At 40.8% G+C, this 18,713-nt stretch overlaps 1 protein-coding gene across 7 annotated transcripts in view; it reads right to left on the reverse strand.

The window, feature by feature from the left end:
• Positions 1-18,713, reverse strand: part of DSN1 (DSN1 component of MIS12 kinetochore complex) — a 32,918-nt gene continuing 14,205 nt past the window's right edge. For 4 of the 7 annotated variants that reach the window (XM_057502976.1, XM_057502978.1, XM_057502977.1 and 1 more), the window contains 6 exons: positions 13,454-13,541; positions 11,924-11,985; positions 10,967-11,039; positions 3,018-3,165; positions 2,052-2,139; positions 1-1,494 (listed from right to left, as the gene is read on the reverse strand). In XM_057502976.1, coding sequence (XP_057358959.1) covers positions 1,403-1,494; positions 2,052-2,139; positions 3,018-3,165; positions 10,967-11,039; positions 11,924-11,985; positions 13,454-13,541 — 551 coding nt within the window. In that variant the 3' untranslated portion in view covers positions 1-1,402. The remainder of the gene's footprint in view (positions 1,495-2,051; positions 2,140-3,017; positions 3,166-10,966; positions 11,040-11,923; positions 11,986-13,453; positions 13,542-18,713) is intronic. The other 3 variants (XM_057502980.1, XM_057502981.1, XM_057502982.1) reach the window with 2 other exon arrangements.

Genomic DNA, 18,713 nt, shown 5'->3' on the forward strand with positions numbered 1-18,713 from the left:
GAGTCTGTGTCTCCCTCTCTTAAAACCTTCTAATGACTTTCAATTATTTTTATCTTAGGTGGTTCTTTCACAGGCACTCAGCATTCCTGCTTTACCAGTCTTTTCTTAGTATCCTAGAATGCTTCATTCTCTCCCTCCTTAGATCTTTGAAAATGCTGCTCCTTTTGCTTCAAATAATTGCCCTATTTAATTCCCTCATCCTCTCAAATCAACCAGAACACCATTTTTAGAGTTGTCTCTTTTTGTTCCTTGTGCCCCACTAGACAATGAGCATGAGGTCCCATGTCTGTTTTGTTCTTTGCTCTCTCCCCTAGCATGTAGCAGCTCTGTAAATATATGAAAGAATAAGGAATATTCTTATTCTTATATCAAAGCAAGGAGATATCACCTCTCACTAACTGGTGTTTAGGCCAAGGTTTCAGATTTAAGATTATGACTAGGTTTTTAAATGAAATGAATTTTGTCCTATTAGGAAGATCAGAACATAAAAAACATTAACAACATGTTAGTTGGTGTTTTATTGGTAATAAATGCTGAGGCATATCTCTCCGATACTGTTCACTTTCAGTATCTTGGCAAAGAGTCCTATTTTCTGCTAAGCTCTTCTTGCCTTTTATTTTTCATACACTCAAAATATACATAAAGGGAAGGATTTTAATTATGTACAATTTTACAATGCAGATTATTAGCAAATACAAATAATGAAAACCTCTACTTAACCCCTTCCTACCATGAATCCAGGACTTAGGATGTCAACTCAATATTAAAAGCTAAAATATACTATAGACATCAAGACATAAAAACAAGTGGTATTTCCTTCAATTTGGTCTTATGAAGTGATACACATATCCACATGACACAAACAATGCTCACAACTCCTCTACTAAAATCACCTTCTGGGTTACACTAGAAAATCAGTCTCATTCCTTTACACGACCAGAAACCAACTTGACCCCTAAAATGTTTCACTGGACTTGATCCTGAATGACTGGATTGTTTCAAAACCTGATAAAAGATTTCTGACCACAAAGGATATTTAAAAGAATGGGCCACTAGTTCTGGAGCTGATTCCAAAATAGAAGTTGCATTTTGCAGATTCTTGGGAAAAGTGTCTATGCAATATTCTTCCAGATGCATAAATTCTGTCAGTTTTAGAAAAAAATCAAAGTCAGCCACTTGTTTATTATGTCCTGATGTCTATAGTATACTTTAGGAAAAAAGCAAAGCATAAATTCTATTACTCTTAGAAAAAAATCAAAGTCAGCCAGTCGTCTTTAAAGGCAATAGGGCAAGAACACCAGCTGAGACTGCCACACTGTCACCACATGCCGGGGCGCACTTCCCATTTCTCTCTTCTAGAGCACCTTGTGGCAGAAAAGCTGAATGAAGTCATTGACAAGATCTAGAGCAACGAAGGGGTGGATGAGTTTTGTAGCTGAAGCTTGAGCAATTTTCGAGCTGGTGAGGGATCTAACTGTTGCATGTTTCTCTTCCCTGCAGAAGAAAGGAGCCAAAAAGTAAATTTCAATTGAATTCAAATAACATTTATTGAACCCTTACTGTATGGACACTGTGCTAGATACTGGAGAACATTACATTGACAGACAAAGGAGTCTGTCCTCAAGGAGATGTCAGTCTGGCAGGAAAGCCAGCTGCAATTCTAACCACAATACAATGTGATAAATAAGTAGATGAAGGTATGTAGTAGCAAATAATTTAGGGCTAAAGGAGGTCAGGAAAAGCAGTGCAGATGTAATGTTAATTTCATTTAGTGGATTCTTGAATGAAGAAGGGAAATGAGGCAATAGATAGCTCTTCAGTCCTGGATTTACCAAAACAACAGCATGGTTCAATGGGATTTCTCAGGTTTCTTTGCTTCTATAGAATTTACATCTAGAAATTTCCCACAGCTTTGAATAGTTATTGTTAGGGGAAAAACAATCACCTGATATAGGCCTTACCCTCTGAGACCATACTCTTGAAGGATGTATCCAGTGGCCTAGCAGATGGAAACCAGAGCAAGCTCCCGTCCCCTCAAGAGATAGGCTTACCAAGCTGCACCGACACCTTCTGGAGGCACTGGGTACTTTCGTCCATGAAGGCATGCAGCTGCTTCAATGATCCCTGCAGTTCATCCATCTGCGGATGATAAGCTGTGAGGGTTCATAGCTTCTTTGATGTTACTCAAATAAGCAAGGCAGGCTCCTGCTCAGGGGCTTTGCTTTTGCTGTTCTTTCAACCTGGAATGCTCATGCTAGACATTTTCTGTTTACCCCTCTAGATTCACACTCCACTCTTCTCCGTGCTATTCTATACCCCAGAAGGCTGACCTGGGCAACCTCTAAGAGGATCCCATGTCCTTTGGCTTCTGAGTGGGTATGACCAAGAGGGAGCCCAAGTGGGAGGGAGGTGAATGAGGTCAGGGTATTTTTACCCAGGCGTGCTCCTGGAGGCGTCATAATGAATTAGTTGTGTCTCTCAAAGCAACCCATATGTGACTTCCTCCCTCCCGGGGCTACAGTCACTGTTCCTCCCCTCTTCCCTTCAGGCCTACCTATACTTAAGAGCTCAAGCTGCCTCTAAGTACCAGGTTACTTCACTAACCCTTGTGTTTTTATGATACCCACACTTGTACCTAGCCCTTTTGTAAATAAATTCTCCTTGAATTGCTCTTTAACAAGTACCATTTGCTTCCTGTTGATACATGGAATGATACAGTATTATTCTCCCAATTTCCCTCATAGCTCATTTCCTCATTTCAAGTCTCTGTAAAAATAGCATCTTAGGCAAACCTTCAACAACTGCTCCATACAGTAACCTGCTGCCCTTGTACACTCTCTCCCTTACTCTGCTTTATTAGCATTTATCACCATATATTTATTTTTTATTGTCTCTCCAGGTTTCCTTTAGGGAGAGTTGAATATACTTATTACACATATTATCCAGGTATTTTAATTTCCAAGGACTAAAGGTAGCAAAGCTGAATAACTCAACCAAATAAACATTTGTCAACTCACCACCAACTCCATGTAATCAAAGACTTTGTTTTGGTTCTGTAATATCTTCTGGTAGTCAGGCTTAGAATTAAGGACTCTCCTCTGGGAAGACCCAAGATATGTCATAGGTTCCACCTCAATTTCAGTAATTTTGGTTTCATTTGATCTTCTAAAAACAAAACAAAAGAGCTTTCAAGGAATTCTATAATCATTTTCTGGGGAAGATAGAAAAGATTTCCTAGGGAAAACTTCTAGTAAGGCTTTATTAACTATACCAATATTCTTCCACACTATTGTAGGTAGAGGCTCTCTTATTAACAAGGGGGTCTGAAATGAGTATTAACATTTTTATACCACTGGACTCCAATAAATGCTAGAAGATTCAGGTCAGTTGACTCCATCTAACAGTAAGATCCATTTACAAAAAGGACTATACTTCGGGGTAGAGTAAAGCCAAAGTTTACTATCCTGAACTCTGTGATCTTTCACCAAAAAAAATCTGGGCTACTTCAATTATCTAAAATAACTTAATACAATGGAGAGTTGATGAAAACTGATGAGGACTCTTTAATAACAACTACTACAATTTACTGAAAGCCAGATAATACTAAGCACTTTCCATTTAGTCTCATTTGACACTCAGTAAGGTAGGTACTAATATTATCCCCATTTTCAAACAAGGAACTTCTGGTTTAGTGATTAAGTGTCTTGTCTAAGGTCACAGAATAAAGGAGTAAAGTAATCAAGATCTCAGCAGAGTCTGCTTCCAGAAGCATTCCTCTTAACCAGAAGCTATGCCACAACAAAAGTTTTTATTCTGAAACTGCCATCTTATATAATATCTATCTTCATAAACAGCACACATTAAGTGGTGAATAAAGTAACTGATAACCGTCAATGTTTGGATTGGGAAATTTTTGAAACTCTCTTCCTCAAAGCACCTCTCTAAGATAGCACTTTTGCAGTTAAGGTTTTGGCTAACATTTTATAGTTGAGTTTCCAGCTAAGATTCCCTTTGGGAAAAAAAGCTGAAAATCACAGTCTTGGGTAGCCTACAAAATAAAAACCAAGCACTTTCTCATACACTTAAAACCCAGACAAAGGTCCCCTCTCTCTTGTATACCCTCTTCAATCACCTATTTCCCTGTCTCTGCATTTCCATAAAGGCCCTGAGCACAGTTCTCTCCCACACCTGCAGTTCAAAGGACATGTGGCTCACTGAAGTCATCCAACTATCATTTTTGGCTAAACCTCAAGTTGCCAGGTACAAGGCAGAGATGTGCTTGTCTTCCCCAGATGTGAAATGGCAGCCAAGGACACAGAACAGAGGCGATTCTATTCTTTGACTGAAAATAGAGATTCCAACTCTCTCTTCCTGTCCCCAACTCTCCATTTACAGTCAGATAGCACTAATATGCATTTTATAGAGCTTTAAGAGTTGATCAGCCTGTGAGAAAGGAGCCATCATTCAATATGTGCTAACAGAACTGAAATCAATTTAAATCAAATCCAACAAGGTAAAATGATAGCTTGTTGGATAAGAAGGAGCCAAGATGGTGGCATGAGAAGAGCAGCGGAAATCTCCTCCCAAAACCATATATATTTTTGAAAATACAACAAATACAACTATTCCTAAAAGAGAGACCAGAAGATACAGTACAACAGCCAGGCTACATCTATACCTGCGAGAACCCAGCGCCTCACAAAAGGGGTAAGATACAAGCCACACACCACGGCAGGATCCGAGCATGCCCCCCACCCCAGCTCCCCGGCGGGAGAAGAGGAGTGGGAGCACGGAGGGAGTGGGAGCCCAGGACTGCTAAATAGCCAGCCCTAGTCATCTGCACCGGGAGCGCAGACACACAGTGCATGGTGTGCTGGATACTATGGAAATGCAACAGTAAAAACTGCAAGCAGATTCCCACAGCTGGCACCCCTGGGAAAAAAGAAAAGTGAGTGCTTTTTAAAAGTCTTAAAGGGACAGGAGCCTCACAGCTGGATGGAAGCATCTGGGCACACTCAGCCCAGCACCTGGAAATCCCAGGGAACACCTGGCACCCTAACCCCCTGGGTGAAAGTGCAGCTCTGAGGCCCCTCACGGCAATAAACAGCCTCCCGCCCATACCCCCTCCGGCGCAGCCCCGCAATAGCAGAGCAGCAGCCTGAGACTGGCCACGCCCACAGCAGCAGCGCAGAGCCTTCTCTGCAGCCACCCGGGCCAGACTCAGATGACCCGTTGGTGCGCAGCTGCCCAGCACAAGCGCTAGGAGTCGCTGTTCTCACAGGAAGGAAAGGTGACAGGCAAGCAGGAAGGGACTTTGTTCTCCCAGCTGACACATGCGCCAACTACCTACGACTATCTCTATCATGATGAAAAGGCAGAAGAATTTGATACAGAACAGAATAACCCAGACATCCACTGAGAGGGAACCTGGGGAGATAGATTTAACCAATCTTCCTGAAAAATAATTCACAATAAAGGTCATGACCATGCTGATGAAGATGCAGAGAAAAATGCAAGAGCTAACGGATAAAGCTGGGAGGGAGAATACAGAAATAAAACAATCTCTGGAAGGACTTAAAAGCAGAATGGACGAGGTGGAAGAGGCCGTTAATGGAATAGAAATCACAGAAGAGGAACACAAAGAAGCCGAGGCACAGAGAGATAAAAGGATCTCCAGGAATGAAAGAATATTAAGAGAACTGTGTGATCAATCCAAACAAAACAATATCCGCATTATAGGGATACCAGAAGAAGAAGAGAGAGAAAAAGGGATAGAAAGTGTATTTGAAGAAATGCTAAAAACTTCCCCAAACTGGGGGAGGAAATAGTCGCTCAGACCACGGAAGCACACAGAACTCCCAAAAGAAGGGACCCAAGGAGGACAACACCAAGACACATAATAATTAAAATGGCAAATATCAAGGACAAGGACAGAGTATTAAAGGAAGCCAGAGAGAGAAAAAAGGTCATCTACAAAGAAAAACCCATCAGGCTATCATCAGACTTCTCAACAGAAACCTTACAGGCCAGAAGAGAATGGCATGATATATTTAATGCAATGAAAGAGAAGGGCCTTGAACCAAGAATACTGTATCCAGCACAATTATCATTTAAATATGAAGGAGGCATTAAACAATTCCCAGACAAGCAAAAGTTGAGGGAATTTGCCTCCCACAAACCACCTCTACAGGGTATTTTAGAGGGACTGCTCTAGATGGGAGCACTCCTAAGGCTAAATAGATGTCACCAGAGAAAATAAAATCACAGCAAAGAAAGCAGACCAACCAAATACTAACTAAAGGCAAAAAATAAAATCAACTACCCACAAAAGCAGTTAAAGGAAACAAAACAAAAGAGCACAGAACAAAACAACCAACATATAAAGAATGGAGGAGTAGGAATAAGAAGGGAGAAAAATAAAGAATCACCAGACAGTGTTTAAAATAGCTCAATAAGCAAGTTAAGTTAGACAGTAAGATACTAAAGAAGATAACCTTGAACCTTTGGCAACCACGAATCTAAAGCCTGCAATGGCAATAAGTACATATCTTTCAATAATCACCCTAAATGTAAATGGACTGAATGCACCAATCAAAAGACACAGAGTAATAGAATGGATAAAAAAGCAAGACCCATCTATATGCTGCTTACAAGAGACTCACCTCAAACCCAAAGACATGCACAGACTAAAAGTCAAGGGATGGAAAAAGATATTTCATGCAAAGAACAAGGAGAAAAAAGTAGGTGTTGCAGTACTAGTATCAGACCAAATAGACTTCAAAACAAAGAAAGTAACAAGAGATAAAGAAGGACATTACATAATGATAAAGGGGTCAGTCCAACAAGAGGATATAACCATTATAAAAATATATGCACCCAACACAGGAGCACCAGTATATGTGAAACAAATACTAACAGAACTAAAGGAGGAAATAGAATGTAATGCATTCATTTTAGGAGACTTCAACACACCACTCACCCCAAAGGATAGATCCACCAGACAGAAAATAAGTAAGGACACAGAGGCACTGAACAACACACTAGAACAGATGGACCTAATAGACATCTATAGAACTCTACACCCCAAAGCAGCAGGATACACATTCTTCTCAAGTGCACATGGAACACTCTCCAGAATAGACCACATACTAGGCCACAAAAAGATCTTCAGTAAATTCAAAAATATTGAAATTCTACTAACCAACTTTTCAGACCTCAAAGGCATAAAACTAGAAATAAACTGTACAAAGAAAGCAAAAAGGCTCACAAACACATGGAGGCTTAACAACATGCTCCTAAATAATCAATGGATTAACAACCAAATTAAAATAGAGATCAAGCAATATATGGAAACAAACAACAACAGCAACACAAAGCCCCAACTTCTGTGGGACACAGCAAAGCAGTTTTAAGAGGAAAGAATATAGCAATACAGACATATTTAAAGAAGAAAGAACAATCCCAAATGAATAGTCTAAAGTCACAATTATCAAAACGGGAAAAAGAAGAACAAATGAGGCCTAAAGTCAGCAGAAGGAGGGACATAATAAAGATCAGAGAAGAAATAAATAAAATGGAGAAGAATAAAACAATAGAAAAAAACATTGAGAAAATTAACAAAATAGATAAGCCTCTAGACAGACTTATTAAGAGAAAAAGAGAATCGACACACATCAACAGAATCAGAAACAAGAAAGGAAAAATCACGACGGACCCCACAGAAATACAAAGAATTATTAGAGAATACTATGAAAACCTATATGCTAACAAGCAGGAAAACCTAGAAGAAATGGACAACTTCCTAGAAAAATACAACCTTCCAAAACTGACCAAGGAAGAAACAGAAAATCTAAACAAACCAATTACCAGCAACGAAATTGAAGTGGTAATCAAAAAACTAGCCAGATGCATTTACCTCAGAATTTTAACAGACATACAGAGAAGACATAATACCCATTCTCCTTAAAGTTTTCCAAAAAATAGACAAGGAGGGAATACTCCCAAACTCAATCTATGAAGCCAGCATCACCCTAATACCAAAACCAGGCAAAGACCCCACCAAAAAAGAAAATTACAGACCAATATCCCTTATGAACATAGACGCAAAAATACTCAACAAAATAACAGCAAACCGAATTAAAAAATACATCAAAAGGGTCATACACCATGATCAAGTGGGATTCATCTTAGGGATGCAAGGATGGTACAACATTCAAAAATCCACCAACATCAACAAAAAAGAAGGACAAAAATCACATGATCATCTCCATAGATGCTGAAAAAGCATTCGACAAAATTCAACATCCACTCATGATAAAAACTCTCAACAAAATGGGTATAGAGGGCAAGTACCTCAACATAACAAAGGCCATATATGATAAACCCACAGCCAACATCATACTGAACAGCGAGAAGCTGAAAGCTTTTCCTCTGCGATCGGGAACAAGACAGGGATGCCCACTCTCCCCACTGTTATTCAACATAGTACTGGAGGTCCTAGCCACGGCAATTAGACAAAACAAAGAAATACAAGGAATCCAGATTGGTAAAGAAGAAGTCAAACTGTCACTATTTGCAGATGACATGATATTGTACATAAAAAACCCTAAAGACTCCACTCCAAAACTACTAGAACTGATATCAGAATTGAGCAAAGTTGTAGGATACAAAATTAATACACAGAAATCTGTGGCTTTCCTAGACACTAACAATGAACTGACAGAAAGAGAAATCAGGAAAACAATTCCATTCGCAATTGCATCAAAAAGAATAAAATACCTAGGAATAAACCTAACCAAGTGAAAGACCTATATCCTGAAAACTACAAGACACTCCTAAGACAAATTAAAGAGGACACTAATAAAGGAAACTCATCCCATGCTCTTGGCTAGGAAGAATTAATATCGTCAAAATGGCCATCCTGCCCAAAGCAATACACAGATTCAATGCATTCCCTATCAAATTACCAACAGCATTCTTCAATGAACTGGAACAATCAGTTCAAAAATTCATACAGAACCACCAAAGACCCCGAATAGCCAAAGCAATCCCAAGAAGGAAGAATAAAGTGGGGGGAATCTCACTCCCCAACTTCAAGCTCTACTACAAAGCCACAGTAATCGAGACAATTTGGTACTGGCACAAGAACAGACCCACAGACCAGTGGAACAGAATAGAGACTCCAGACATTAACCCAAACATATATGGTCAATTAATATATGATAAAGGAGCCATGGATATACAATGGGGAAATGACAGTCTCTTCAACAGATGGTGCTGGCAAAACTGGACAGCTACATGTAAGAAAATGAAACTGGATCACTGTCTAACCCCATACACAAAAGTAAATTCAAAATGGATCAAAGACTTGAATGTAAGTCATGAGACCATAAAACTCTTAGAAAAAAACATAGGCAAAAATCTCTTGGACATAAACATGAGCGACTTCTTCATGAACATATCTCCCTGGGCAAGGGAAACAAAAGCAAAAATGAACAAGTGGGTCTATATCAAGTTGAAAAGCTTCTGTACAGCAAAGGACACCATCAATAGAACAAAAAAGGCATCCTACAGTATGGGAGAATATATTCATAAATGACAGCTCTGATAAAGGGTTGATATCCAAAATACATAAAGAGTTCACGCATCTCAACAAACAAAAAGCAAATAATCCAATTAAAAAATGGGCAGAGGAGCTGAACAGACAGTTCTCCAAAGAAGAAATTCAGATGGCCAACAGACACATGAAAAGATGCTCCACATCGCTAGTCATCAGAGAAATGCAAATTAAAACCACAATGAGATATCAACTCACACCAGTAAGGATTGCCACCATCCAAAAGACAAACAACAATAATTGTTGGCGAGGTTGTGGAGAAAGGGGAACCCTCCTACACTGCTGGTGGGAATGTATATTAGTTCAATCACTGTGGAAAGCAGTATGGAGGTTCCTCAAAAAGCTCAAAATAGACATACCATTTGACGCAGGAATTCCACTTCTAGGAATTTACCCTAAGAATGCAGCAGCCCAGCTTGAAAAAGACAGATGCACCCCTATGTTTACTGCAGCACTATTTACAATAACCAAGAAATGGAAGCACCTAAATGTCCACCAGTAGATGAATGGATAAAGAAGATGTGGTACATATACACAATGGAATATTACTCAGCCATAAGAAGAAAACAAATCCTACCATTTGCAACAACATGGATGGAGCTGGAGGGTATTATGCTCAGTGAAATAAGCCAGGTGGAGAAAGACAAGTACCAAATGATTTCACTCATATGTGGAGTATAAGAGCAAAGAAAAACTGAAGGAACAAAACAGCAGCAGAATCACAGAACCCACGAATGGACTAACAGTTACCCAAGAGAAAGGACTGGGGAGGATGGGTGGGAAGGGAGGGATAAGGGCAGGAAAAAGAAAGGGGGCATTACAATTCGCATGTAGAATGTGGAGGGGGTACGGGGCGGGCTCTACAACACAGAGAAGACAAGTAGTGATTTTACAACATCTTACTACGCTGATGGACAATGACTGTGAAGGGGCATGTAGGGGGGACTTGGTGAAGGGGGGAGCCTCGTAAACATGGTCTTTATGTAATTGTAGATTAAGGATACCAAAATAAAATAAAATAATAAAAAGAAATAAATAAAAAGAAAGGGGGCATTACGATTAGCATGTATAATGTGGAGGGAGGCACGGGGAGGGCTGTCCAACACAGAGAAGACAAGTGGTGATTCTACAGCATCTTACTACGCTGATGGACAGTGACTGTAATGGCGGTTGGGGGGACTTGGTGAAGGGGGGAGCCTAGTAAACATGATGTTCCTCATGTAATTGTAGATTAATGATACCAAAATAAAAAGAAAAAAGAAAAAGAAAGATTTCTATGCAAACTAATAAAATCCTTTTAAACTAAAAAAAAAAAAAAGATAGCTTGTTATTTCTAGTCAAAGATCTAACCTGGATATGATCTCTTCAGCCTCCTTCTGATAGTGCAGCAAGAGCTGATCCCAAGTGTGACGTTCTAAAGAAAATCTATAGAACAGAATCAGAAAAAAAAATTCAGTTTATTTTGATCATCTCATTCTGAATCACTTAGTGCAATAATAAGTACATTAGGTATCTACTTGAGTTCTAAAATGTGAATGAAAAGGTCATTAAAGGATTGGAAAGCATGACTGATTCAGAGAATATTAAATAATCAATTATTTTCCTAAAACTGTAGTTTTATTATTCACCCTCTGAGCTATTACACAAGAGCAAGTGGGGTGTGGATGAGCTGATAGCAAGCACTTGTCATGGGGTAAGTATCAAGCTCACACTGGACCCAAGGCTATCTACCAGATTGGAGAAACGAATGAGTTTGGAGATATTTGTCATTTTATCTGGAACAATCTGCAGGGAAGCCCTGCTGCCATGTCTTGCTTGGACCAGGCCTTGACTTTCACCTCCAATTTGTCTACGATGCTATGGGAATCCACATTGTTGGCCCCAACAGTTCTGTGCTGAAAAGAAAGTACTTCCCAGATGTCACTGACAGTGTAAGAGCTAAAGGAAAGATTACATGTTTATGGAAGCCAGGTGGACCCTGTGGCAGGCTGTAAGGTGGTGCCAATATCCAGATGAACACCTGGGGGGTTGTCTGATGCCAGAGTCAGAGGGTATTAATTTAATCAAATCAAAGATGAGTTTTTAAAATCAAATTAACATGCTTACTTGCTAGACTCCACTCTCTGAAACTGGCCATCAGTACAGCCTGTAAGATCCCAGTATGCAGCTCTCTAGCTTCTAGAGATACAGTGCTGATACACTAGTACTGACACCCTCAACAGGATGTGTACTATTCATTTTTCTCAGGTCTAGTTATTTTCCCAGATGCATTTAGGTTTTCCAAGAAAGGTTCACTCATTTTTACTTATCTTGTTATGTATTCCTTCATCTCAGCCACTGATGTTTCCAGAGACAAATCTGATGCTTTTCTAAAATACAGATAGGATTTAAGGTTAACAGAAATCTTGCAAGAGTACTTGCTTTTAACATGACACCTTACATGATTTTATGGCAATAAAACATGTTCAAAATTTATCTTTCAACAAATATTTATTCCTGGACTCTTTATCACTTTGTCCTAGGTAATAGCTTTTTCAGTGTTCTCTTATTCTTCTGTTTCCCTCATCAATTATAATTCAAACATGGCCAGATAACCTTTCTTAAAATATTCCATGAATATTTTCCCTTGCTTAAAAACTCTGTGACACTCTACTGCATTCAGAAGAAAAGTAAAAACTTCTTAATCTAGCATTTAACACTGTGTTCCAGCTCCATCCAGCTCATTAACTTTGATTCCTACTATTAGCTTTTTCCTATTCCAACCCATATAATCCCATTCAGCCTGACCCTCAAATATCTGGGGTTTTTGATCTCCAAACTTTTGTTCTCATTGCTTTTTAGTCTCTTCCCCTCCCACTAATCAAAATCTTAACATCTTCTAAGACCTAACAATACCTTTTCCTATGACCATCTTGTCTTCCCACTTAAACTGAAGCTATTAGTGGACAGGGATTATGTTTTACTCACACCAATGGCTCAGCTCAGTTGGGTGATTAACCCTAATAGAAAATAAGGAGGCACTGAAAATGCCCTAATTTTGCAGATGTACTTAGTACTCTACCTGGCAAAGACAAATTAGTTGCGCCACCTTTCATGTTTTTCTACCAAGGCCTGTGACACACAGCCTCTATCACCACCTATGGCTGAGATGCAACAGCCTGTGGCTTAAATACATATTATTATGTTGAGTCAAAATATTTTTCATTTCCTAAACAGTAATGTTAATTTTTAAGGATCTGCAGAAAAGCAGACCTTAATGAAGTCAAAATTAAAAGTTTATGATGTAAGCTCAAGTGACATGACTTGTTGCATGGCAAAGGGTAGATGGTTGGGCCCTGCCCCTGTAAAGGAACTACAAGTTTTAAGGTGGGATTTTAAATTTTGCCCTAATATTCTTGCTTGTCAGCAGCTAAAGAACATAAGTTTATCTCCAATTTGCATAGCTAGCAAAGATCTGAATGCTGCTTTTCCTCTTATCTTCCCTTGGTTGGCTTCTTCTAACCATTCATGTCTTACAGGTTTCAGTCCAAAGGTCAATTCATTAGGTCTTTGAACACTACCTAAAGTTGCCCATGTCCTCCAGTCACTATCAAATTTATTAACTTCTTAGATTATCACTATCTGAAATAATTATTTTCCATATATTTGACTGTCTCTCCTATTAAAATGTGTAATAGAGATCTTGTTTGACTTATTTATCACGTTATTGCCAGTATCTAGAAGAGCCTGGTATGTAGAAGATGCTGGAAAAATATTTATTGAGTGGATGAACTGTCTAATCATATTGAAAAGTCTTAATCCAGTTATAACTTAGGATGGAAGGGGAACTGTGCTTACCCTTTTGATTCTTCAAAACATTTTTGAAGAGTTCCATTACTTTCCAGTTTGTCTGCAAAATGTTTCAATTCTTCAGAAAGAGAAGATGCTACACAAAATAAAATTACATGTTATAAAACAGAATATTAATTTTCAGAGTGAGCTGCTGACAAAGACATAATCTGATCTCAGTTCTAGGAGCCCATTACATTCTGACCTTCTCACCCATTCAAAAAAGTGATATAAATATGCAGACAGATTTTCTTTTCTCTGTGGGAAGATAAAGGTAAAATGGAAGACAACTTCTCTTTTTGACATTTATGATACTGTTTTTTATACTTGGCTGGTGAAAAAGCAGTTCAAAAGGAATTCTCACACTGACATTTCATGCTTTTTAAGAGATTTTAACTGAAAGAACACATTACATAAGTCAGGCAACAGGCAAGGGTATAATTAAAAATACTGGAAACAAAACAAAAAATTATGGCCATAAAAGGTAAAAACAGGTCTCTGCTTAGACTTGGAAGAGTCCACACTTACACTTAGAAGAGGAATACAGAGCTTTCAAGGCATATCTACTCTAATCATGGTGATGGTCCAGGTCTCAGAAAAACAATTTTAGCTTGCAGGTTAAGTCTGAGTTCTGTATTTCCTAGATCTTTTAAGTGGGTAACATTGAGTATTTCTGACCCTGGATGATTGTACAGTTACCCTGTAAGGAAAACAGCTGCTTCCTAGAAAGTTGAAATTGATTCCTAGCAAAGAATATTTGTAACCTATATCACAGCCAAACAGCTAATTTTCTAAATTTATAAAGAGGTGCAGATCAATAGAAGAGGTATAAAAATCAATATAAAAATCCAGGAGGGGTGGAAGATGGCGGCGTGAGTAGAGCAGCGGAAATCTCCTCCCAAAACAACATATATCTATGAAAATATAACAAAGACAACCCTTCCTAGAATAAAGACCAGAGGACACAGGACAATATCCAGACCACATCCGCACCTGAGAGAACCCAGCGCCTCGCGAACGGGGTAAGATACAAGCCCCGGCCCCGCGGGAGCCGAGCGCCCCTCCCCCAGCTCCCGGCGGGAGAAGAGCAGGCAGAGCGGGAGGGAGACGGAACCCAGGGCTGCCGAACACCCAGACCCAGCCATCCGGGCCAGAGTGCAGGGCGCTCGATACTAGGAAAACGGGACAGGAAGAACAGTGAGCGTGTACTGGAGGCTGGGCGCCAGAGAACATACGAACAGCGCGCGACCATTTTTTTTTTTTTTGCTTTTTTGCTGTTTTCTTTTGGCGAGCGCTTTTTGGAAATCTTAAAGGGATAGGGACCCCAATGCTAGGGAAACAGGGCAGAAAGACCGGTGAGCAGAGGCCTGAGGCTGGCACTGCAGAATAAAGAAAAACGAACGACCACCTTTTTTTTTTTTTTAATTAAAAACATTTTTTTTTTTTTAATTTAAAAATTTTTTTCTTTTTTTTTTTTTTGGTGGTCATTCTTTTGTTTTGGCGGGTGCTTTTTGGAAGTCTTAAAGGGGCAGGGCGGGTCACTTAATCCAGAGGTAGGGAATCCGGGATCTCTGGGCACCCTAACCCCTGGGCTGCAGGGAGCAGGGAGGCCCCTTACGGAGATAAATAGCCTCCCAGCAGCTCCTGCTCCAACGCGACTCCACCATTTTGGAGTAGCTGCCCGAGCCAGGCCACGCCCACAGCAACAGCGGAGATTAACTCCATAGCAGCCCGGCAGGAAGCAGAAACCCTGTCTGCGCGCAGCTGCACAGCACAAGCCACTAGAGGTCGCTGTTCTCCCAGGAGAGGAGGGCCACAAACCAACAAGAAAGGAAGTCCTTCCAGCCGTCACTCGTCCCAGTTCTGCAGACTATTCCTATCACCATGAAAAGGCAAAGCTACAGGCAGACAAACATCACAGAGACAACACCAGAGGAGACAGACCTAACCAGTCTTCCTGAAAAAGAATTCAAAATAAGAATCGAAAACATGCTGACAGAGATGCAGAGAAATACGCAAGAGAAATGGGATGAAGTCCGGAAGGAGATCACAGATGCCAGAAAGGAGATCGCAGAAATGAAACAAACTCTGGAAGGGTTTATAAGCAGAATGGATAGTATGCAAGAGGCCATTGATGGAATTGAAATCAGAGAACAGGAACGCATAGAAGCTGACATAGAGAGAGACAAAAGGATCTCCAGGAATGAAACAATATTAAGAGAACTGTGTGACCAATCCAAAAGGAACAATATCCGTATTATAGGGGTCCCAGAAGAAGAAGAGAGAGGAAAAGAGATGGAAAGTATCTTAGAAGAAATAATTGCTGAAAACTTCCCCACACTGGGGGAGGAAGTAATCAAACAGACCACGGAAATACACAGAACCCCCAACAGAAAGGATCCAAGAAGGACAACACCAAGACCCATAATAATTAAAATGGCAAAGATCAAGGACAAGGAAAGAGTGTTAAAGGCAGCTAGAGAGAAAAATGTCACCTATAAAGGGAAACCCATCAGGCTAACATCAGATTTATCAACAGAAACCCTACAGGCCAGAAGAGAATGGCATGATATATTTAATACAATGAAACAGAAGGGCCTTGAACCAAGGATACTGTATCCAGCACGACTATCATTCAAATATGACGGTGGGATTAAACAATTCCCAGACAAACAAAAGCTGAGGGAATTTGCTTTCCACAAACCACCTCTGCAGAACATCTTACAGGGACTGCTCTAGATGGGAGCACTCCTAGAAAGAGCACAGCACAGGACCGGGGGGCGGAAGATGGCGGCGTGAGTAGAGCAGCGGAAATCTCCTCCCAAAACAACATATATCTATGAAAATATAACAAAGACAACCCTTCCTAGAATAAAGACCAGAGGACACAGGACAATATCCAGACCACATCTGCACCTGAGAGAACCCAGCGCCTCGCGAAGGGGGTAAGATACAAGCCCCGGCCCCGCGGGAGCCGAGCGCCCCTCCCCCCAGCTCCCGGCGGGAGAAGAGCAGGCAGAGCGGGAGGGAGACGGAGCCCAGGGCTGCCGAACACCCAGCCCCAGCCATCCGGGCCAGAGTGCAGGGCCCTCGATACTGGGAAAACAGGGCAGCAAGAACAGTGAGCAGGCACAGGAGGCTGGGCGACAGAGGACATAAGAAAAGCGCGCGAACATTTTTTTTTTTTTTTTGCTTTTTTGCTGCTTTGTTTTGGCAAGCGCTTTTTGGAAGTCTTAAAGGGACAGGGACCCCAATATTAGGGAAACAGGGCAGAAAGACCGGTGAGCAGAGGCCTGAGGCTGGCACCGGAGAATAAAGAAAAACGAACGACCACCTTTTTTTTTTTAATTAAAAATTTTTTTTTTTTTAATTAAAAAAATTTTTTTTCTTGTTTTTTTTTCTGGTCGTTGTTTTGGCGGGTGCTTTTTGGAAGTTTTAAAGGGGCAGGGCGGGTCACTTAATCCAGTGGTAGGGAATCCGGGATCTCTGGGCACCCTAACCCCTGGGCTGCAGGGAGCAGGGAGGCCCCTTACGGAGATAAATAGCCTCCCAGCAGCTCCTGCTCCAACGCGACTCCACCATTTTGGAGTAGCTGCCCGAGCCAGGCCACGCCCACAGCAACAGCGGAGATTAACTCCATAGCAGCCGGGCAGGAAGCAGAAACCCTGTCTGCGCGCAGCTGCGCAGCACAAGCCACTAGAGGCCGCTGTTCTCCCAGGAGAGGAGGGCCACAAACCAACAAGAAAGGAAGTCCTTCCAGCCGTCACTCGTCCCAGTTCTGCAGACTATTCCTATCACCATGAAAAGGCAAAGCTACAGGCAGACAAAGATCACAGAGACAACACCAGAGAAGGAGACAGACCTAACCAGTCTTCCTGACAAAGAATTCAAAATAAGAATCATAAACATGCTGACAGAGATGCAGAGAAATACGCAAGAAAAATGGGATGAAGTCCGGAAAGAGATCACAGATGCCAGAAAGGAGATCGCAGAAATGAAACAAACTCTGGAAGGGTTTATAAGCAGAATGGATAGAATGCAAGAGGCCATTGATGGAATTGAAATCAGAGAACAGGAACGCATAGAAGCTGACATAGAGAGAGACAAAAGGATCTCCAGGAATGAAACAATATTAAGAGAACTGTGTGACCAATCTAAAAGGAGCAATATCCGTATTATAGGGGTCCCAGAAGAAGAAGAGAGAGGCAAAGAGATGGAAAGTATCTTAGAAGAAATAATTGCTGAAAACTTCCCCACACTGGGGGAGGAAGTAATCAAACAGACAACGGAAATACACAGAACCCCCAACAGAAAGGATCCAAGAAGGGCAACACCAAGACACATAATAATTAAAATGGCAAAGATCAAGGACAAGGAAAGAGTGTTAAAGGCAGCTAGAGAGAAAAAGGTCACCTATAAAGGGAAACCCATCAGGCTAACGTCAGATTTCTCAACAGAAACCCTACAGGCCAGAAGAGAATGGCATGATATATTTAATACAATGAAACAGAAGGGCCTTGAACCAAGGATACTGTATCCAGCACGACTATCATTCAAATATGACGGTGGGATTAAACAATTCCCAGACAAACAAAAGCTGAGGGAATTTGCTTTCCACAAACCACCTCTACAGAACATCTTACAGGGACTGCTCTAGATGGGAGCACTCCTAGAAAGAGCACAGCACAAAACACCCAACATATGAAGAATCGAGGAGGAGGAACAAGAAGGGAGAGAAGAAAAGAATCTCCAGACAGTGTATATAACAGCTCAATAAGCGAGCTAAGTTAGGCAGTAAGATACTAAAGAGGCTAACCTTGAACCTTTGGTAACCACGAATTTAAAGCCTGCAATGGCAATAAGTACATATCTTTCAATAGTCACCCTAAATGTTAATGGGTTGAATGCACCAATCAAACGACACAGAGTAACAGAATGGATAAAAAAGCAAGACCCATCTATATGCTGCTTACAAGAAACTCACCTCAAACCCAAAGACATGTACAGACTAAAAGTCAAGGGATGGAAAAACATATTTATCTGTGGAATATAAGAACAAAGGAAAAACTGAAGGAACAAAACAGCAGCAGAATCACAGAACTCAAGAATGGACTAACAGGTACCAAAGGGAAAGGGACTGGGGAGGATGGGTGGGTAGGGAGGGATAAGGGGTGGAGAAGTAGGGGGGTATTAAGATTAACATGCATGGGGGGGTAGGAGAAAAGGGAGGGCTGTACAACACAGAGAAGGCAAGTAGTGATTCTACAAC

Source organism: Manis pentadactyla, chromosome 5, assembly GCF_030020395.1.
Source record: "Manis pentadactyla isolate mManPen7 chromosome 5, mManPen7.hap1, whole genome shotgun sequence".
NCBI classification, from domain to species: domain Eukaryota; kingdom Metazoa; phylum Chordata; class Mammalia; order Pholidota; family Manidae; genus Manis; species Manis pentadactyla.